Raw genomic sequence first — 21,664 nt, forward strand, 5'->3', positions numbered from 1 at the left:
ACACACACACACACACACACATAAACAAGCACTCCAGATCTGAGGAATCTTGAGGAAAGGCAAAGTGGTACCCGAAAGCTTGTCTATGTCCCTCCCGACTGTGCAGTTGGTTAAATATAAGGTAACACCCACAAAAAATCCTTGCCTCTCATCTTTATCTATGAATCTCATTCATAGATTTTTAAGCCAGAATGAACCATTAAATCACATAGTTCACGCTATCCCAAAGAAACCGCAGAATTCATCCAGTTTCCCTGGTATTGAACTCAAGAGACTTATTTGACTACATCCTTTCTAAAAATGCAGACATCCGATTTGGAGGTTCTGCACTTCCATTGTAGTTTGTTCAGTGGTTAATTGCATCACTCTTAAATATCTGTGCCTTTCTTCTACTCTGAACGTTACTGGCTTTAACTTCTATTGGTTCTTGTTAGGCCTTATTTCATCTGGTTAAGAGCACGTTAGTGCGTGTATTTTTTCCCCTTAAGGTACTTCTATATCCTCAAGTCATCTTTCTTGTAAAATAGACAGTCTGAATTCTCTGCATTGTTCATGGGGTGTTCCCTCCCCCACAAGTCTCCAATAATTTTGGACCCTTATCTCCAGGTTTTAGGAGGTATCTGTTTATGTTAACAAAACTAACACATGCCATATTTTAATAGTTGCTTTAACCAATGCCATTATATGGAGGTAAAAGTCACTTTTCTAGTCTTAACTACTACCCTCTTCATAAATCCAAAGACTGCCTTGGCCATTTTTGCCACTTAACAAAGAGTTCAATTTGTCCACAATGATTCCCAAGTCGTTTTCAGTAACGTCTTTCCAAGATTCAGCCTTTCCATACATTCCATTCGATGCATATGGCTTGTGTTCTCTGTCCTTTGATGATCTTGCATCTTATCTTAAAGCACATTTTATTTTAACAGGCGGAGCTTACCAGGTGATCGAGATGGCTGTGTGTGATTACCCTGGAGGTATTTATCACATCACCAATTGTTTTGTAATTCAGATTTTTACCAACAGTGATTTTTATATTAAGCTAGTTTTGTTGTTAACTCTCTATTTTATATTTAGCTGGTTGTTTAATAATTATGACTAGCTTCATCCAGCATTCTGCCTCCCATTTAATAATAGATTTCATAGATTTCTAGAGTCGGAAGGGACCTGGCAGGTCTTCAGGTCCAACCCCCTGCTCCAGGCAGGAAAAAGCGCTGGGGTTAGGTAACCCCAGCCAGATGCCTGTCTAACCTCCTCTTGAACACCTCCAGGGTAGGGGAAAGCACCACCTCCCTTGGAAGCCCATTCCATAATTTGGCAACCCTTACCGTAAAGAATTTCTTCCTTACGTCCAATCTAAATCTGTTCTCTTTCAGTTTGTGGCCGTTATTCCTGGTAACCTTGAGGGGCTCCCTGATAAACAGAGTGTCCCTTATTGCCTGCTGGCCCCCCTGATGAGTTTGTAGGCAGCCACAAGATTGCCTCTCAGCCTTCTCTTGTGGATAATACCACCTTATAGTCAACTAATTCGGCTTTCTTTCCAGGCTGCAAGAAAAACAGTTTGAGTATATGATTTTTGCATCTCTATGTATGTTTATGGGAGGCTTGTTGGCTGTGCTGCATATGTTTACAGAAACCCACAAAAGTCTAGGATGAAAGATAAGTTCTGCAGTTCAGGCTGATGAGGCCTCCAATTATTTCTGTCCCAGGCTACTTGCAAGTTGGCTTCTCTGTATGGAGTCTTTTCCTTCAGGCAAGAAGTTTTACAGCTGAGGTGTGAATTCCTGGTTGCAGATGGAAAGATGGTATTGAGTCCAACAAAGTAGAAGACCTTGAATATCAAAAAAGCCTTTGAACTTGGCTCTATAGTCAATGAAGCCCGAGTTTAGAGAAATGCACAGCAGTGATGTATTTATATCAGTCTGTGGTGCCCAGCAGGTTCACTGCTGCAGTATGTGTCAATAAGAACTCTTTCCATGGGTACAGCTTCACTCCTAAGTGTGAACTGCAGTAATTAATTGCAACAGTACCAAATAGATAGCTCATGATAATGAGGACACTAATAGGAGCAAGTACAGTACTATGGCCAGTCCTTGATGGAAGTGAGTAATTTTACCACAGTAACTACTTCAGCCCAAACATCCTAGAGCTGCAGACCAACCTAAAATTTTGAGGCCAGATGTCCTTATAATGGGGGACACCAAAGAGGAAGCAAATTCCTCAAAAAGCTTGGCTGTACCTGTGAGCCTCAGCTCAGTCTTGCTCTTCATCTAGGTGCTGGTTCCAGGTGGGCTTTAAGAAGGCTGGGGAATGGTCCTTATTTCCAGTTGTCTTTGGAGAGATGGAATTGGGTGTCATCCACCTATTTGGAATTATGGCTCATGTTGTTTCATATAGATCAGAGGTTCCCAACCACTGGGCTGCGGCCCGGTACTGGGCCAGAAAGAGTTGGCTGCCAGGTTGTGGCATGAGCCCCTGCTTGGCTCCGCGTTGGTCTGCCTGGGAGAACAGCTTCCGTCGCTGGCGGTGACGTGCTGGGTTAAAGCTGGGGGTCAGGGCAGGCCCCAGGGGGGAGGCAGACAGCTCTGCTGCTCCTGTGTGGGTCCGCGGCACAGAAAAGGTTGGGAACCACTGATATAGATAACATATAATATGAGGGAAAGGACTGAGCCTTGTAAAACTGCAGATGAAGGTTCTGAAGTAAAGTAACGATTGCTCAAATAAACTATCCCATAGATAGCGATGCACGCGAGAAATTTTGACAGTAAGATTTGTTTTTTATAAGTTTTGGGCTGAGGTAAAATAATCAGGTTTCAAGAAAGCAAGCTAGGATTAGGTTGTGGAGAAATCCCCCTTTTTGATGGCCTCCCTACTCAGTCTGCCCACCCCAGTTTCAAATGCTGGCTGTGAAATCCACCTGGTCACCTAGGTCACGGGTTTTCAACCTTTTTGCATCATTGTACCCCCCAGCAGCTGGACGCGGAGCAGCGCACCCCCCTGGAGTGGGGGCGGGGGTGGCACGCAGCTGGATACAGAGCGGTGACAACCACCATGTGCAAGTTTCCCCCGCCCCCTGCGTTCATGGGATAGTGCATGGTGGTGCTCCATCCCCATCTACCCATGCATACCTCCTACGGCCTTCTCTAGTTCCCCCAGGGGTATGCGTACTCCCCGTTGACAACCCCTGGCCTAGGTGATTCCATTGGGAGGGGGGGACTTGCTTCTCCTTCCCGCCCAAATACCTGTGAGGCACTAGTCACTCCACCAGCAGGTTGCTGATGTTTTTCAAACTAACTGGCCTGCATCAGCCATGTTCTGAGAATGCTGGGTTTTGGTTGGAACTTAGTGATGAGGTCAAAAAACTAATAAAATTAGTCACTCCCTCTTGGGAGGGGTAGACCTTTTTTGGGAGGGGGGATGCTGAAACAAGCAAAAAGCCCCCATAGCTCCATCAGTCTCTGGAGGAACATGCAAGTAACTTACCTGAAATTTAGCTAGTAATTTAGGATTAAGTGAACTAGACGCATACAAGCCCACTCTGTTTTGCTCAAGCAGGTTTTCTTTCAAGTTCCTGTTGTTTTGTATTCCCTCTTCACTCTCTCCCTCTTGGATCAATAAAGCTATCTGTTATAGCACACCTTGCTGTAAATGCTTACGAGGGTGAGACTAGCCTTTATAGCCCTTTTGCTTGGCTGGCTAAGGTGGGCATGGCTTTTTACTTTCCTCCCATACAGGAGGCTACTTGTGAATGCATCAGGCTGAAGGAAGCAGCCCAAAATACCATGGTGGGCTAAGCACCCCCAAGGTCTACAGGGTCTGTGTACCCCAGATGACACAGAGCCCTAACAAAGAGCAAAGCCTGGGTGGTGGCAGTGGTTACCCCAGGCTTGCGGATGTGCTCCAGGAAGGGGTTGGCCAGATGTAGGCACCCCAGGGGAGGCACCTGAAGCGTGATTTTTGGTTGGGTGCAGTGAGGCGGGCGGCTCAGCACAGGAGCGCCCCCTACTGGCCCACCGCACAGGTTACATCCTTCCTAAGAGAGCAGAAAAGCGGAGAAAATCTATAAAAACAGTAAAACTTGCCAGTGGTGAAAGAGGATGACACTGGATCTTAAAATGTTTGGGATTCAAGGAAATGAGGGGCTGTGGCTGGGCAGGACTGAAGGCTGAACAGCAGCCCTGTAAAGTGTCACATGTCCCATCAAAATACTATCCAGCAAAAACTAGAAATAATATTGAGCATTGTCTCATGAAGACTTACTCCATCTTACAGTATGGATTTGAGGTAGCTGTGGGTGGCAACAGCAGCAATTTGTGAGGAGCAATGCTGCTCTGGGCAGGAAGGACCGATTATACTGACAGGTAAAGCTACTGAGCCTCCCTACAACTTCTCCAATTCTCAACAGATAACCTGATAGCTATGTACTACCTATACCTGCATTCCCCTATGATCTCACAGAAACGCATCAATTTTTACTGCTGTTGAAATTATATGGTCCTGTCACATAACCTGACTCGTGCATTTGCTACTTCCACTTCCTAATGTTGTCACATTTGTCAGTCCACCATATTCAGGAAGGAGGGTAACAAGGAGGGGGAACAGGAAGATATAGTACAAAGAAAATGCTGAGATTGGAGGTGACAGAATCAGAAGCTGCTCTTTAAATTGGTTTAAAAAATTTGTTTTCAAACTCTACAGAGAATTTTTCATCCCCATCTTACTCTCACTAGTATATAAACCATATTGAAGCTTTTTGTCTTTTCCTCTCAACCCTAGTCTTGTCCTTTGCCACAGCAATCAGTTCTCTTTTGTACATGCCACAAGTTGCTTTCTATGTTGCCCATGTAGGGTAGATTTTAATTTTTTGGCATTGCCTTGGAGGCATTAAATAGAAGAGCAAACGCTTCAAATGTAATTGAGGAGTTGCAACTGATCAATAAGCAACTGATCAACAACCGGGAGTTAGTTATCACCCCACTGAACAGCATTTGCTTTGTTTACAGGGAAAAAGAAAAATGGCATCAAGTGGAGTGCAACAGACCAGTTGTAGGCTGAAGTAAATAGCTTCTACCTGAGAGACCGGTGATATCCATCTTCGGCAAATGTCTAGCTTTCAGCACCACAACAGTCATTCTCTGTGCAACAGGCTGGTAAGACAGCGAGACTTGCAGTTCTCCTCTGCTAATGCACTTCTGTGAAAGAGAAGCAGAAATAATTTATAAAAACTAGGGATTCTCAACCTGAGGGTCATAAGCAGTTGTGAGGAAGTTATGGCTCCCTTCTTATTTCACCTAGATTGCTAAATGCTAATATCCTAATGCTGATATTTCTACTTAAGGAAGACGCACTAGAAGAGCCTTTTACATCGTTCTGAACCTTTGCCATAGTGTACTGTAGAAAAAGGATCAGGAACACTGCCTCCAAGTTCAGAGATACAACAGCCCCAAGAGATGCAGGTAATATATATGTCTTAAATTTATACCAGAGGCAATTCTCCAGGGCAGGACCTACAGGTTTCTCTCTCTTTAGGGACAAGTACATTTCAATACAGTCCGCTATAATTATCAACTGGAAAATCTACATGAATAAAATCCTAATTATTTTTTGTCAGCTCATTGATTCAGAGGAAAAGTCAGTCCTCGTAGGAGTTAATACAACATTTTTACCATGTGTGATCACTAGATCTGAACCACAAAGGTGATAAAGGGGTTGGAATGCAGGCTGCACAAGGAAAGGCTGAGAGAATTAGACATGTTTAGGCTGGAGAAAAGGATGTTCAAGGGAGAAAGGGGATGCAATAGCAGTTTTCAAGTACTTGAAAGACTGTCATAAGGAACTGGATATAAGGAAAAACTTCTTCATTGTTTGTGTGTCCGGACCCTGGAATAGACTCCCAGCAGGGGTGGTGCAGGCACCTACCCTGGAGATATTCAACAGGAGACTGGACACGCACCTTGCTGGGGTTATTTGACCCCAGAAGTCTTTCCTACCCAGAACAGGGGGGCTGGACTTCATGATTTCACAAGGTCCCTTCCAGCCCTAAACTTCTGTGAATAAGTAAGAGGGAGAACAGCTGTTCTCCTTTGCTACAGAGGACACAAGGTGATGGCTTTAAACTGCAGCAAAGCCGATTTAGCTTAAATCTCAGGAAAACACTTCCTAACTGTAAGAACTATAGGACAACAGAACAAGCACCTGGGGAACTTGTGGAATCCACTGATTATTTTTAAGAAGAGTCCCAACAGGCCTTTGGGCATGGTTTAGGAATACTGAAACATGCATCTGTGCAGGGATTGGACTAGGTGACCCTTGAGGTCCTTCCCAGTCCTATGATTCTGTGGCATGCCCTGATACAGACATTTAAATACCAAGGGTAGTTTATCAGTGAAAACTGAGTTAAGGTACCTACAGGCACGGGTAGCATCCAAGCAGCTCTGAGAACCTAAACTCAGTACTTGGGTGCCTAAAGAGGCCATTAGACACTCAAGGCCCAGATACTCCCAGGAATGTAGCCATAAAACTCCTAGTGAAATCAGTGGATGTTCATGTGGCCTGAGGAATCTGGGAGTCTCAAGGCACTTTTAGGAGCTTGAATCCAATAACTTTCAAACTTGTTGGGCCCCACAGGCCCCGGTATGGGCTGTGGGGCAGGAGAGAGGCAGGAGCAGCATTAATCCCTGCAGCTGCTGGAGTCGCTGTTTCAGCACAGCTCTGGAACCCAGGGACTTGATGGCAGTTTTTAAAGGCAGGCAAGGATGGCGGGGAAAGGAGGCAAGCAGCAATAACTCCCTGTGCTCCAGAGCTGTACCAAAACAGCCAGCAATTAATGCTGCCACTTATGAGGATCCAGCAGCCGTGGTTAGTCCAGCCCATGAGAAGCCCCACACATTGGATCAGGGCTACATGTTCAAGACCCCTGTTATATATCAATTTTGCTTATTTGCTATCATTGGAAATTGGTTTACTATCAATGGGTGTGAAACAGCTGGCTATCAGCAAAATTGTATCAGAGAGATACCTAAAGAATGGAGTTTTGAGGTCTGGTTCCTGTCAAGTGATGCATTCAACCCTTCAGTGCAAATGTAAACCCATTTGCAAACTGTCAGTTAAGTCAGGCTCCTAGCAAGGAGGGTAATGTTATAGCTGCTAGTTTTGAATCCCAGTAGACCAAAAAATCATGCTTGGGGTTTTAAGATGGGTAAGAAGAGGGACAGAGGGTAGCCTCTTCAAGGGCTCAGAAATAAGAACCACAAAGGAAAGCTTCTAGGGTTACAGATTAAAAAAAATCTCAGGAGAAACTATGAAATGCCCTTTTGGAATTAAGGTTTAGGATGAGTACGTTTTTGTGCAACTGAAAGAAGTGAATAATATTTAATAGTCTCCTTATGTTGCTACCCACTATCTGATGATACTTAAAACTAGATTGATCTGTGCATGTAATTGTAGGCAGGCAGCACAAGGCCAGACTGTTAGCAAAGTTTTTTCCTGAGGTGTCTGCCGTCCCCGTCAAGGAGGAAAACGGTGCAGGAAGAGCCACATGCTGAATTTTTCTTTTTTGAGGGGATCGACAATAAATGCAACCTTCAGAAGAGAATGTCGTTGTTTCTGTTAGTTGGAAGCAGTTACAAATGTTGTAAACATGGTGAGGAGGACATCATAACTTTTCTTATAGAAAGAGTTGGGAGTATCTATTGGGGCCTGCAGCTTTACAGATGTCTTTACTTTGAAAACTCAATAAACTCTTCATGTCATACTCCATATTTTGTGTTATATTGATAAGAAGGCTTCAGTTGCAACTGTTTTGACATTTGTAGAATTATACACCTCTTCAGAAGTGTGGAGCTGTCATTGAAATTAAATGCCATTTGATGATTATAGTTATGTTGCCTACATGTATCCTTGCCTAGACAAGTGGGCCTACATGTTTTATTCAGATTGAGGTTTTTTTATTTGTGATGCCTAGACACAATTATCACTCTGGTATCTAATAATTTAGACTATATGTATGAAAGATAACTTTAGCAATGCTGATCAGTCATTCATGGTGGTTAGTTAATTACATTAACAAAACACAAACCAATTAAACCAATTAGATAAAGCCATAAAGTGTCTCTGTCTGGTGGGGGGCGGTGTGTATGCCATCCCAGAGTCCATGATCTCTGATATGAATGTAGAAACTCCTCCAAAAAAATCAGTGAATAAGGAGAAGCATTGAGAGGCTCTGATTCAGTAACCTGTTTTACCACAATTCAAAAATGTTCTCAGGTCAGTGTTAGGAGAACGTGAAGGGAATAGGAGTTCCCTTTGACTGCAGCAGAGTCTTATTCAACGGCTTCTTGGCACTATCCTTCTGGATCTGCATAAAAGGACAAGCTACTGGGGAAGGAAATAATAAGGTGGAAATAAACCAGTGTTGCCAAGGGTTAGACAATCTGTGGATATTCAGTGAATACCCTCCTGGGTTGTGAAGGGCTGGTGCCTTTTTTACTCACTGCAGAATGCCCTAGATTTTACAATCTTGAACTTCCAGCCTGAATAACAGCACTCTACTTCTCTCTGAACAGCAGCAAGATAAAGCTGGGAACAAGCAAAGTTGCAGTGGTTACTAGGGAGCTACATACACAAAAGCAATACAGAGAAAGGTACTTCTTTTCAGGAAGTCTAGGACAACTTTTTGAGATGAAGTACCTACAATTACCAGGTTTGTTTCATTCTTTTGTTAACCATTCATTCAGTTAGATTAAATGAGTCCAGTATGTATCCTAGCAAGTCATTTCTGTCAAAAGATGTTAACTCCATCCGACAGGCAGTTTGTGAGGGAACAGTAACAAGGCTGGACCGACAGGAACAGTTACAGCAGCAACCTGTCTGGACAGGAAACAGTGGAACAGCCGTGAGAAACGCCACCACACAACTGACAGTTGAATTGTCTAAACCACTAACAAGATGGAGGTGCTTGTTTTATAATTTCTATACAATTCCTTAAGAAGGATTCTAATGACCATTTGTTTCCAGCTGGCACATAATTTAACCCTAGAAATACAATGCAGCTGTTTAATAGAACACAGCAACAATTCACAACAGCCGAAAGCAGACAATGAAGAGGAGAATCCCGTGCCCTACTGATTCTGAGCGCTAAGTAGCCAAAATAAAACCAACCATTAAAGGAAAATTAGAATTTGAATGCGAGTTCCACCTTCTCATTGTGCTTGTGAGCATATTACTTGAGCATGTCAGTCTGCTCACAGAGCTATCAGGAGTAAACCCAGGTGCTAGAATTAGCACGTCTGTCTTTTAACCTGTAAAATATGGGGAGAAATCAATCACTCAAAACTATTCTGCAATTTTTCCTCCTAACAAACTCACTGAGTTTCACAGTCCCTTCAAGGAATTTATTTTTAAAAGTCGTGCACATAAAATTGGAAGCAAGACGCAGAGTTCTGCATCTTATAATGCTGCCACTCTACGTATGACTTATAAAAGGGTTTTAACTGGCTGTTTCCCAAGGCTGCCTTTGAGGAGAATCTGCAGTTAGTCTGCTGACCCCAATTCTTGGCCTAGTTTCTGTCTTCCATTACCACATGTATTTATTATACACCATTCTCTGTTGCCCACTGCTGCAGTATCTGGGGAAAAAATAGTATTTTACAGGACTGAATTTAACATTCCCCTCCTTAAGAAACAATGCTTGTACTGCCTAAAGCAGCCACCATTGTTTTTAAGAAGTCACAGTCCAAAAAGGTGATGAACCACATGGGCAGAGCGAGGGTTTTGAGCAGAAGGGGTACAGATGGTACAGTACATGGTCAGATAGAGCACATGTTTCTCTGTACCTGGAGGAGGAAAAAAGAAGCTTTATTAATAAGGTAGGGACCTGGTGCTACATTATTCAGTTTAAGATAAAAGCAGAAACAAATATAAACTTTATTAGAATGTGCACTCGTGTACTAGATTATATAGAGAGAGTTTAGAAAAACCCAAACTAGGCAACAATAGTAAAAAGATATTGTTTTGCTAGTACTATAGTCATTATAGTTAAATGTGCATCTTATTCAGATTAATCAAAATAATCTAGTCTTGAGCATCCTGACTGTCTCAAATACTTTGGTGTCATCATTTCTATAGATGAGCTAATATTACCACACCTGAGTTAAGGTTTCTAGCTAGAGCTAAAAACAAAATTTGCAGAGCTGTGAAATAGAAGACAGACATTACCAGAAATAGCTAACAGCCAGCAAAGTTGTAGAAGAAAAAAAAAATAGTTTGAAAAGTAGACCGTACAGACTATTAAAAAGGAGAGAGAACTGTTAATAGCTGTGAAGTGAAGAGATTAATCATGACTCCCTCAGTGCTGCCTGAATAGAAGCGCCACTGCCCCTCCGAGGAAGCTGGTTTGAAAGTTTGGGCGGAGCAGGAATCAAAGCGGGGTGGGGATGTCAGGGGCATGACTGCTCCCACCCTGCTATCCACCCCTGGCCATTCAAGATACTAATTCCCAGGGATAAGGCCTTTTCACAATTGAGAAACAACTTGCACCAAGTGATGCATTTTGTCTTACACTCTAAAAGCAATAGGTCAGGTTCTAGCTGCTCCCTCAGGATTAGATTTCAGCATATGGTATCCAATAGTCAACACAGCACTGTGCTGTGGGCCCAAGTCTGTTACACCGTGTGAGTCCTCTTTGCTGTTCTGGCAATACCAAGGGGTCAGGAAGGTGTAGCTTGTCTGCCCATCCAATGGTACAAGTATGTGGAAGTGCAAGAAGATTATGCTGGAACATTACTGCACTCCAGCTTTGGATGGCTGGCACAATGGCATATTTGGACCATCACCAGCAAGCATGTTTTAAAATAACCTCATCCCATTAGGCAGTGGAGAGGGTAGGGACAGTGGAAAATCCCAGACCTGTTGATAAAGCCAAAATATCTCTGATTAACAAGTTGTCATGGCAGGATAAAGGAGGAAGAAGTATCTTCTGCAAAGTGGATGATTCCAAGTCCTAAACTGCTTTTCTGTATAAATGACCAAATCCTTTTACTGCATCCAGATGCGAAATGGCAGCTGATGCAGAGCTTGGAGCTCTAGTATAATGTGCACCGGCAGGGTGCCTTTTCTAAAGGCTGAGTTGCCACATACTATGTCAGTGGGAGCTCTTGGGCAGTCCCAAAGTTAGAAACAATTTTAATTTTAACTTCAACATGCTACTTGCTGGTTTTCATTCTGGGCCCTTTTGCAACCAGACATTACAATATTCACGAACAGCACTGAGAGGACCTAGTGAAAAAGAGTAAAGAGGGCACAGTATATCCATCTGAGTCTCCTCCAGGGCTTCAACACGTTGAACAAGAACAGTGATGATGGAGCCCTAAAAGAGGGCAGCCCTTGGGGAAAGTGTGCAACCACCCATTATGGCTCTCTGGAACATCTCCAAAAGAATAAAGACATCCATCTGTAAGAGAATGCCTGCCTCTGCCAAGTACCAGATGAGTCAGCAGCGTCTCATGATCAATACTAGCCAAGGCTGTAGATAGATCTAACAGTGTAAGCACAGAGGTACGACCTGCTTACAGCTCTGGTGAGATCATCCCCTGAGCAACCAACAGCAGTCTTGTGCACCTCTACTGATATAACTTAAATAGCTCCGAGGCTGTCTCTAAACTGGGGTCACCTCCCAGAGCCACTCCATGGGCCACAGCACTTTGCAGAACTTCTGTAGTGCTGGTTGCTCCTTCTCTGAAGGGCTTGCAGAAGTTCAACAAAAATGGGTATTTTAATGTCCTTTTGAGCTGCCCAAAGCCAGTAAAGAAGAATTAAGGTACTGGTGAAAATCTTTCCCCATCTAGCAGCCATGTATGTTTGCTGGATATTGAAAAATTATCATTCGGTGATTACGCAGATCAATCTTCCATTGCCAAAGCACAGAGAACTGCAAAACTATAGAAGCACAGCTATACATTACTAACTGCCTGGCATCCCTACTGTTTAGCTTGTCACAGCCAGTCCATTTCTTTTCATATCAACGGCAGGCACATTTGACCTAGAGATGATCACACATCACCTCACCCAGTCAGACAGCTGCATTAAGTCCTTCCCAGTGAAAGAGACAGTGGCCTAAATTAATTGCTTTTCAGAATCAGAGAGGCGGGCAACCTACCATGTTAGTCTGAATTCAGGCAGGAGGTATGCCAAGGTGGTACCTTGAAAACTGACTAGTTTGGAGGGACACAAGCTTTTATAGATAGCAATCCACGTTGTCATACTGCCTTACTTTCTGCCTGTCCCAGAATGGAGACCTCCAGTTAGCAAAAATTCCCCTTTCCCAAAAACTAAATAAGAAACTTTCTGTCAAATCTGTAATGTTTCAGTGGGTTAGTATTGCATATTCCAAGTCTCCAACTGGAGGATTTACTGAGAAGTTATTGAGTGCTTAGCTTTGGTTTTTGTTTTGAGAGAAACTAGAAATTTTGGCAAAGTAAAAAAAAAACTCTCACCATAGGAATAACACAGACTGATTTTCAGGATGTAATTTACAACAACAACAAAAAACAGCTGTGTGTTTTATCAGCAGTTTATTTAGCTCAAATATTATTTGCAGTACTAGTTCTAGATACCTCCAGACTGATTTCAGACCGGCCGAGCACCTACGATTTCATGCAAAGGTACTGCTCAAGCAAACCCTCTCTGAAATGTCTGTCCCTAGGCGCATTAAATTTGCAATTTAAGATGAAGTCAGCACTAAACTATTTTCACTTTAGAAATGTTATACTAAAACAACAAATCAATTCATGTCAAAGGTTAATTACTCAAATATAATTTATTTTTAAGCTTGCCTGATGGATATTAAACAAAGGAAAAATAAAACATTAAACCCAAAGCAGAGGACAATGAGAATCTACAGCAGCAAGTTACCAGAACAACCAGCACTTAAGGCATCCTAAAAATCTTCCTCCAGGCTGCTGTCCTCCATGCTTCACTGTTTTGGTTAGTAACATGCTGGAAATTACTTTTGTAACTGTAACACCTAGGTGTGTGAAGCAATATACAGATTAAATGGGAAGTTTGATTATTGAGCACTGTGTCAGATGTCAGGCACACGACTTTGGATTTCAGCCAAATTACACAAAAATATGAAGTCCAATCCTGACAGCCGTTCTTACACAAGTGTTCTCATTGACTTTGCTGAGACTAGTGCAAGTAAAAGCTATGCATGCGAGTCAGGGTCACAGTATTCATCATTCTTAGACACACTGAGTCCTCCCCAACAAAAGAACAGCCTAATTGGGGATCACATTACAAGGGGTCAAGCATATACAGCACAAAGCATCTCTCCAAACTAAAACAAGTCACTTACTTGTATGTTCCTTTTGATGATCTCCCTAGTGAGCTGGACCTTTCCAGTGCTTGGATCTACCCCAGCAAGCGGCACCATGACTTCTCCAATCACATCATCTCGTGAGAAACGATCAAAGCTCAACACCAGGAAGTGGAGCACCAAATCCTGGAGCTGGCTGTAGGGGATCCCGTAGAAGGTGAAAGTCTCATCAAAGACAGGGTCCAAGGTCTTGCGAAGCACACGAGTCTTGACTCGGTGCCTTTTGTCTGGAAGAATTGTCATCTTTATGTAGGGATCAGAGCTCTGTGTATGCTCATCCATCATGGGCAGCCCATGAGCTTCTTGAATGGTCACCACCAATGCTTTTTTGGGAAAGTTGTAGTCCACTGAGAAAGTCAGTTCTCCCAGCAGGACATCCTCCTCTGGGGAAGATGGGGAGGAGGTTTTACTCCCACCTGGGGTGAGGCTTTGATCTGGACTTAGTTCATCTCCAAAATCCATTTTTATTGGGAGCTGATCAACACAGGGGGTTGCATTAAGTCCATCTGGGGTCTTCTCAGAGCCCAGTAAGCCAGCCTCAGCAGCATCCACCAAGAGGTTTCCTTTTCCGGTATCCTTGGCAGTGCCATTCTTGTCTCTCCGGATACGGTTAATTTTCTTCTTGTTACTCAAGGTCTCCGGGTAGATACTGATGCCTTTCAGCATATGAATGAATTTGTAAGGAGGGTTTTTGTGCTTTTTTTCTGCTTGTTGGTGGCAGCATGTCCACACAAATACCGTTACTGAGACAGAAACTACAAGGACAGTAGCACCAATGAGCCCTGCTACAACTGGAGAGACATCTGCAAAGACAACAAAACAATCTGGGATGAGCCAGTGCCCCCAAGGCTTCTGTATCTGTGCAGAACCTAGTACAATCAGTGATGCTATCAAATTAACATGAAAACTTTTTTATTCTATGTTCTTTATGTCAAACTCATTAGGAACCTTAAATGTTTTCCTCGATTTATTTTTTGCCATGGAGACATTTCCTACCCCTTTGCCATAGCTAACCCAAGTTTCACTTAATAAAAACGTCTACTTTTTTTGATTGTCGTATCCCACCAACTCCACTTAGTGTACCATCACCGTTGGTGTCAGCACAGCTCCAAGAGAAATGCTTCAGTGACCTGCAATTTCTTGATTTAAAGAGGAGTCTTTACACTTTTTTATGGCTTCTTTAAAAATATTACTCTATTCTATTATGCTGCCAACAACTACAATAAGTAGTTAGACAATTTATTTATAATCCTGAGTTGTGTTACAATTGATTCAAGTTTTGTCCTTGAAATGTTTGGCACAGGATTATAAATCATCTTCATATGCTGGGACTTTTATATAAATCGTTGCTATGGTTTGGAAACTAACAGCTATAATTTAAATAGCCTAAAGTGGACTTGTTCTTACATAATTTTCACAGGTTTTGCAAGCTTTTACCACTTGAATTGAAAACTTGTTCAGGTAGGTTTTTCATGACACAATGGTGAGTCCTGTCTACACTTATGACTTAGCAGCTACTCAGCAGCATCTTTGCTATTGGTTCTTATGATGTAAATTTTGCCCAATGCACACTTTTCCTACCATAGGTGCATACAATACTTTATTGAAATTTCCAGTTGCCAGCTCCATCAAAGGGAACATTAGAATAGGACTTCAGCCAGCCATTAGTGTTTAAAGCACTTTGTCACCTAAATTGTTTAGAACATGACCTGGTAATAAAAAAAATACCATCTGCTACTTGTGCCATATCAACACTAGCGCTCCAACTAGTGTTAGCAACAGCATGCAGTTTTTCAGTAAAATGGGTAACTGTAGACAAGGGCCCTTAGTCCTCTGACAGTGTGAAGCAGCAGCTCTAAAATGTGAATTTCTCTTCTCATAATAACCCAGATGACAGCTTCATTTCTAACTGCGTAAGACAGCAGACCATGATATGAAATTCTGCACAATCTCATTTTGCTGTTATAAGTGCGTGTACCACAGCTTGAGAGTAGTCATGGGGAGAAAATCCTGCCTCCACCTCACCCCACATGCAGAGACCTGCACAGTCCTATAAGAAGCAGCAATCAGTAGTGGAAGAGATGCTGCAACAAACATGCTTTAAAAAGGTTATATGTATACAATTAACATTAAGTGTATCAAACAGGCGTGTCATAAGAAAAACAGAAAAACAGCATCAGTCAGCACTGTATAAAAATATTTTTCTAGCAAGGCAACTTAGTTGTATGTATTGTATTTTGTATAACAGACTGTAGGCACAGCATTATAAGAGATGCTACAGATAGAACGGGAGGAAAAGACCAGCACCATCACTACACATGCTTCCAATTTGAGATGTCAGAATTGAGATACTGGCTGGTGTATTTTATGCAGATGCTCAAAAATTAATCATCTTCTAATAGGCACTGTTAGTCTCCTTAAATACAGTTCCCTCCTTCCGTGCTGTCCAGATAACCCCAGGGACCCTGCTAGGTTCTAAACGTTTCATATGAATGATCCTTCTCCAGAAGCATAACAAGCTCCTTTAGTGCCCTGGTCAGAGTACTGTGGAAGGAGGGGGCAAAATGGCAACATGGACAGGTCTTTGTTTCATTACTAATACTCCCTGTTCAGAGTTTCAGCAGGCTCCATGCTGCTTCCTATGTAGCAATTTTATCTGCGCTCTCTCTTTGAAAAGCAGTAAATAATCTCATAGCTAATTTGCATAAATTTCTACAATTCACCCCTTTCTAGATATTTGAGGTTACACACCACAGACAAAGAGGGTGCCAAAATCCTTGTTCATTTTGATCTCAAAATACATGTCTTTATTACATGGGCGCTATAACTTCTTGAGTTTGCAATTCTGCTAAAATACTAAGCATAACTAACTACTGGAAAAATATGCAGTGGTCATATGGGAAATAAAATATAATCCTCAAAGCCTGCAACAGAAACTTCTTGCTATTGTTTTTAGACCACCTCCAGATGGGAAATGAGAAGCGGGGAAAACAAACAAAAAGTCAAAAACTCTCTTAGCTGAAAAGGCTATTTTTCATTAAAGGCTTAATTTTCATTTAGTAATTTTTATTTTACAGGACTTCTACCTCCCTGGTCTTAACTGTAAGGTCATTCTAACCAAAAGTAGTAAACATTATCGAACCCAGTGACTGTGGTGCAGTTGACAAGAACTCTCGAAAGACCTTGGGTATCATGGTTCTATTTTTCCTCCAGAGGACTGGGCAGGGAGAGAAGACCCAAGTGTGTTAGATACAGAGTTATTGCCAAACTGCATCAGACTACTGATCTGTCTAGCCTCCTGTCTAAGAGAATTTAGTACCATGTGCTTCAGGAGAAGATTCATGGAAACTCACAGGAGGCAGTTAAGAAAGGCCCTGTAAGTGAGAGAGGTTTCTTCTTTAAGCCCCATTAATCAGAGGTTGGCTTATGCTGTGGGGCCAATGGATTCATATCCCCTCCAAGACATACTTTTGTAACTATGGATGTTTTTAGTCTTTTATATAGCTGTCCAGTCCTGTTTTCAGTCCTGCTTATTTCTTGACTGTGTGGTACTGCATAAAAGGAGTGAGACTTTTCTTTTCTACATAAGGAACGTGCAGAAGTCTGCAGAAATTGTGAATCATTTTGGGTATGCCCATTATAACATAAAGAAGTTGAATATATTCTACTGCAGACTTCTAAAATGTTAGCAGTTTGGGGAAATAACTAGCAGCAGACAAGGAAGAAGGCAGAAAAAGAGCCCTGATGTGTACAGTATCTGAAATATGCCAATTCCAGGGATGTAAAGTACCAGGCTTTTTCTGTCCGCTCCAGGAGATGGACACACCCATATTTCATTAATGCACTTATCCTGTGGATCTTCTAGGAGCTCTCCCAGTGACTACAAGAAGATGCATGTCATGGATGTACTGACCCAACTTGTCATAAATTGCAGCACTGCAGACAAGGCTCAAGTATGTAAGCACCAAATGAAAGTTAAAAATAACTGATAAAAACCAACTCTGGATGTCTCCATTTAAGAGCATGAGAGTTTTCCAACGCTTATTCTGAAGTCTTTCCTATTTCCTGACTAAATTTTTCTTCTAGCAGTCTCTCAATCAATTTCTGCATCTTAGCCTAACTCCTAGCGCTCTTCATGATCTACTGGTTTCCTTCATTCTTTCCTTCTTCCCTTCTTTGTCTCTCTTATCTGCCTCCATTCAGTGTCCCTTCTCTTTTCTTTGGACCTTCCAATCAGCTAATCCCCATCTAACAAAGTGATGGTGAGACCAGCCAGACTAGGAAAAAAAACAAACAAACCCACAATAAATGAATGTTTTCAGATGATCCTACTGTACAGTACTGCTTATGAAGAACATTCCTCTTCCTCTAATCTTTTTGCCCTTTCAGATTGAAAGGTCTTCATGGAAGGGACTTTCTTTCTGCATCTAGGCTGCCTCACACAGTGAGAACCATGTCCTCGCGGGGATCATTAGGGTCTGCTCTAAAACAAACAGATAAAAAAAATTATTTTTCTTCCTCATGGGCAACACCACCTAATGTGAGAGGCTTAATTCTTCACTCTATTATAGCATGTTAATGTGTGTCACACCATTGACTTAAATGGAGTTACAGGCATATAACCAAATTAATGAGGGAGAAAATCAGACCTAAAAACATGCATTTTCAAAGGACTTTTCTTCTTCAGAGCACTAGCTAGAGACCAGGCTTCCTTGTCTTTTAAAATCAGATCAAAGTCATATGCATTTAGACCAACACAGCTCTAGAAGAAGAATTATTGGGATAGTTCTTTGAAAACATGTCCAGTGTTCAGCAAACATCAAAAAGGCAAATGGAGTGTGTTAGGGTGTATTAAGAATGGAACTGAAAACAGAACGCCACATCACTGTATTAATCCACCGTACACCACCACCTGGAATACCTCGTGCAGTTCCAATCCACCCACCTCCAAAAGCATACAGTAGAGGTAGAAAATGAACAGAGGAGGGCAAGGATGATCAGGGGTATGGAGAGGTTTCTGTACAAGGAGAGATATGACAGAGGCCTATAAAATAACGAGCAGCATCGAGACAATAAAGAGGGATTTACTATTTCTAATCTGTCTCACTTCTACAATAAGAAGCTGTACAACAAAATGATTAGGAAGAGAGTTTACAACTACCAAAAGGAAGTTCTCTTTCCACTCGGCTTGTAATTAACTTGTGAAACTTATTGCCACAAGATGTTGTACAGACTGGCAATTTAAGGAGATTCAAAAAAGGACGAGACAAATTCATGAAGGAAAGGTCCATCAGTGGATCTTAAACGTAATAAGTTATGGTCGCAGCTTCTAAATGAGGACTTCCTAGGCCTCTAAATGCTAGAAACCACAAGGGAAGAGGAGAAGAGGGAAAGATCAGTCCAGACAGGCCATACAAAAAACACGCTTTCCCTTAACATCCAGTCCCTGCTGCTGTGTGAGATGGGATATTCTGCTGGACAGACCTGTGGCCTGACTCAGCATCTCTTACATTCTTATGGCTCTCATCTATCTTGCATTCAATTACTGTCTCGCTCAAAGACATCCTTCATATATGTGAGAGAAGTGTAAAGTGCTCCATCTGGGGACGAACAATCCCCAACATACACACTCGGTGGCGCCAAACAGACTAGCAACACAACTGAAAGAGATCTAGGGGTAATAATAGGCCATAGTATGAATATGAGCCACCAGCACAATGCTATAGCCAGCAGGACAAACAATACTCTGGCATGCATCAACTGATGTGTCTTGAGCAAAACCAAGGAAGTGATTCTACTGCTTTACTTGGTACTGGTGAAACCGCAGCTGGAGTACTGAGTCCACTTCTGGGCGCTGCACTTCAACACGGATGTGGTAAAGCTTGAGAGAGTCCAGAGAAGGGCCACCCATATGATCAGAGACTTGCATGGCAAGCCATACAAGGAAAGACAGGGATTTGGGACTCTTCAGCCTGCAAAAGAAAAGGCTGAGAGGGGACTTGGTAGCAGCTTACTACTACACCAGGGGAATACATCAAGGGCTCGGTGAACAACTGTTCACCAGGGCACCCTTGGGAAAAACTAAGAGTAATGACCACAAAATCCTGGAAGACTATTTCAGACTCAACATCAGGAAAAAAAAATCTTCATAATTAGTGTGTCCAGACTGTGGAATAAGCTCCCTCCAGATGTGGTACAATCACCTACCCTGGAAATCTTTAAGAGGAGACTGGATGGTCACATTGCTGAGGTCACTTCCTGCCATGGCAGGGGGTTGGACTTGATGATCTGCTCAGGTCCCTTCCGACCCTACCAACTATGAAACTATGACCCCAGTTGTCTTTCCTGCCTAGTGTGGCGGGGCTGGACCCAATGATGTTGCGAGGTCCCTTCCAGCCCCTTACAATCTATGAAACTAAAAGAATAAATTTGAGCGCCTACAAGAGCTGCTCTAGTTAAAGCACCCAGAGTGTCTTGTGTATCAGGGTCCCCATGCTGAAAAATGGCAGCAGGGGCTCTTTAACTAAAGCCTGTCAAACGCGCTTTAGTTAAAGTGCCCCTGCCTTTTCTTCAGCATAGGGATGCTGATACATACGACATGGAGTCTGCTGTAATTATAGCGCGTCGGAGCAGCCTCACTGCACGTGTATAGGCACCCAATAAGAGCAATTGTTTCAGGCAAAACTACTGAGCTGTATGAATGAAAGGCCCAGTCACTTTGGGATGGTTTGTAGATTGGAGGTATAAGGCCAAGGACATGCTACAGATGTGAATCATTATATTAACTAAAGGTATGTCCACACTGCAAACAGCAGTATAGTCTAGACAAACCCAAGCTAGCTTTGGCTCTAGCGGTAATTCCAGCTACAGCAACATGAAGCTTAGTGCAGGCTAGCTTAGCTCACCAGATTCAAAGTAGCCCAGGCATCTCTGGAATCTAGACTGCATGGCAGGCTGTCAAGTAGACATATTCTACATTGTCCTCTGTAAAGCTGATTCACATTAGCATTAGTGACATTATTTGTCTTTTTCTACACACAGATTTGCACCAAGTTGGCTAAATTTGGTTTTTAAACTAATTTAGTTAAGCTTTTTGCGGATACTCATTTAGTTGAGGTATCCTTTATTAATTTAGTTTACGTAAATTCCTCAAGAATTTTGATATACATACTAAGTCAACTTAAAGCCATTTTAATCTGCTTTAAAAGCGTCCACATCATGATTTGCACAGGTTGAATGAAATTGGTTTAAAAATGAACTTGTAGTGAAAGCATTGCAAGTTTGTTTGTAGATAAGACCTTTGCATGAAGGACAAAAAGAAGTATTTTCAACATCCCCTGATGTAGAACATTTTCCTTCAGGCACGCACAAGGAACCACAACAGCGAGTACTCCTCGTTCTGGATACAGATGTTAGCTGCGACAGGTTTTACTTAGGGTGCCATATCATTTGTTAGACAGCCCAATACTTTAGGTAGCAAGAATGATGCATGAAGTACGTTTAATTTGTGAGCTCTCTGGGGCAGGGATCTTGTTCCAGTTGCTTGTAAAGCTCGTACCAAGCTACTAGCATCCCAATTTGAACAAGAGCCACCACATAAGGAGATTTCAGCAGTTTTGTAATTATTTACCTATAAGAACATGCAACTTACTATTCTTTTGCTTTTCTTAATTTATCGAGTATTTTTAATACCATCGTAATAACCTATCAAGTCTCCCTGGAAAAGCGTGCTTGTATGCAGCGCCCAGGCTCAATGACTGCGTAGACCCGCGTGTCAAGAGACGCGGCGCGCACCAGATGGGACAGACGATGTGCGGAAGAAGCAATAAACGCTAGAGGATAAAAGAGGAGGTGGAAATTGTGTTTGAACCACGGGACCGGCTGAGGAGCGCGGCGACGCGCTCGCTCGGCCTCTCTGCGCTGGCGACGCTCGTGGCCCGACGCCCCTTGTCAGCTCGCCTTTCCATTCAACTCGGAAACCCCGCGTGGGCTGGACCTCCCGGTGCCACCGCGCCCGGCTCCCCTACCCCAGGCTGTGCCACCGGGGCCTAAGCGTGGCCTGCTGCGGTGCCGGGATCCGGGGTCTCGCCCGGCGCCTCCTCGGCCCCTCCCGGGCGATGCTCCAGGGCGGGCCGCCCGCTCTGCCCGCCCGGCCCCCCGGGAGGCGCGAACAAAGGCTCCGGCGGCGGCAGCGCGGCCTGGCCCGGAATAGACATCACGTCATCCCGCCCGCACCTGCTCCCGCGCCCCCGGGGATGGGGTCGGGGACGGGCCCGGCCCAGCGTCGCCGCCCGC

The 21,664-nt window shown here is 43.1% G+C and overlaps 1 protein-coding gene and 1 long non-coding RNA gene across 5 annotated transcripts in view; one reads left to right on the top strand and one right to left on the bottom strand.

Annotated features, from left to right (window-relative positions):
• The window catches only part of SYT11 (synaptotagmin 11), a 25,084-nt gene extending 3,480 nt beyond the window's left edge, over nucleotides 1–21,604 (bottom strand). Inside the window, exons 1-4 of one of the 4 annotated variants that reach the window (XM_025212674.1) lie at nucleotides 21,021–21,604; nucleotides 17,673–17,852; nucleotides 13,349–14,172; nucleotides 5,069–5,189 (exon numbers count right to left, since the gene is read on the bottom strand). In XM_025212674.1, the coding sequence (XP_025068459.1) occupies nucleotides 5,069–5,189; nucleotides 13,349–14,035 (808 nt within the window). In that variant the 5' untranslated portion in view covers nucleotides 14,036–14,172; nucleotides 17,673–17,852; nucleotides 21,021–21,604. Of the gene's footprint in view, nucleotides 1–5,065; nucleotides 5,190–13,348; nucleotides 14,173–17,672; nucleotides 19,145–21,020 lie in introns of those variants that run through there. The other 3 variants (XM_025212671.1, XM_025212673.1, XM_025212672.1) reach the window with 3 other exon arrangements.
• Nucleotides 8,122–13,512, top strand: LOC112551472. The gene is made up of 3 exons (XR_003095780.1): nucleotides 8,122–8,698; nucleotides 12,823–12,978; nucleotides 13,378–13,512. It is a non-coding gene; the product is annotated as an uncharacterized LOC112551472 (long non-coding RNA).
• Nucleotides 21,605–21,664: the final 60 nt, after the last annotated feature.

Source organism: Alligator sinensis, unplaced genomic scaffold (genome assembly GCF_000455745.1).
Source record: "Alligator sinensis unplaced genomic scaffold, ASM45574v1 scaffold1165_1, whole genome shotgun sequence".
NCBI lineage: Eukaryota > Metazoa > Chordata > Crocodylia > Alligatoridae > Alligator > Alligator sinensis.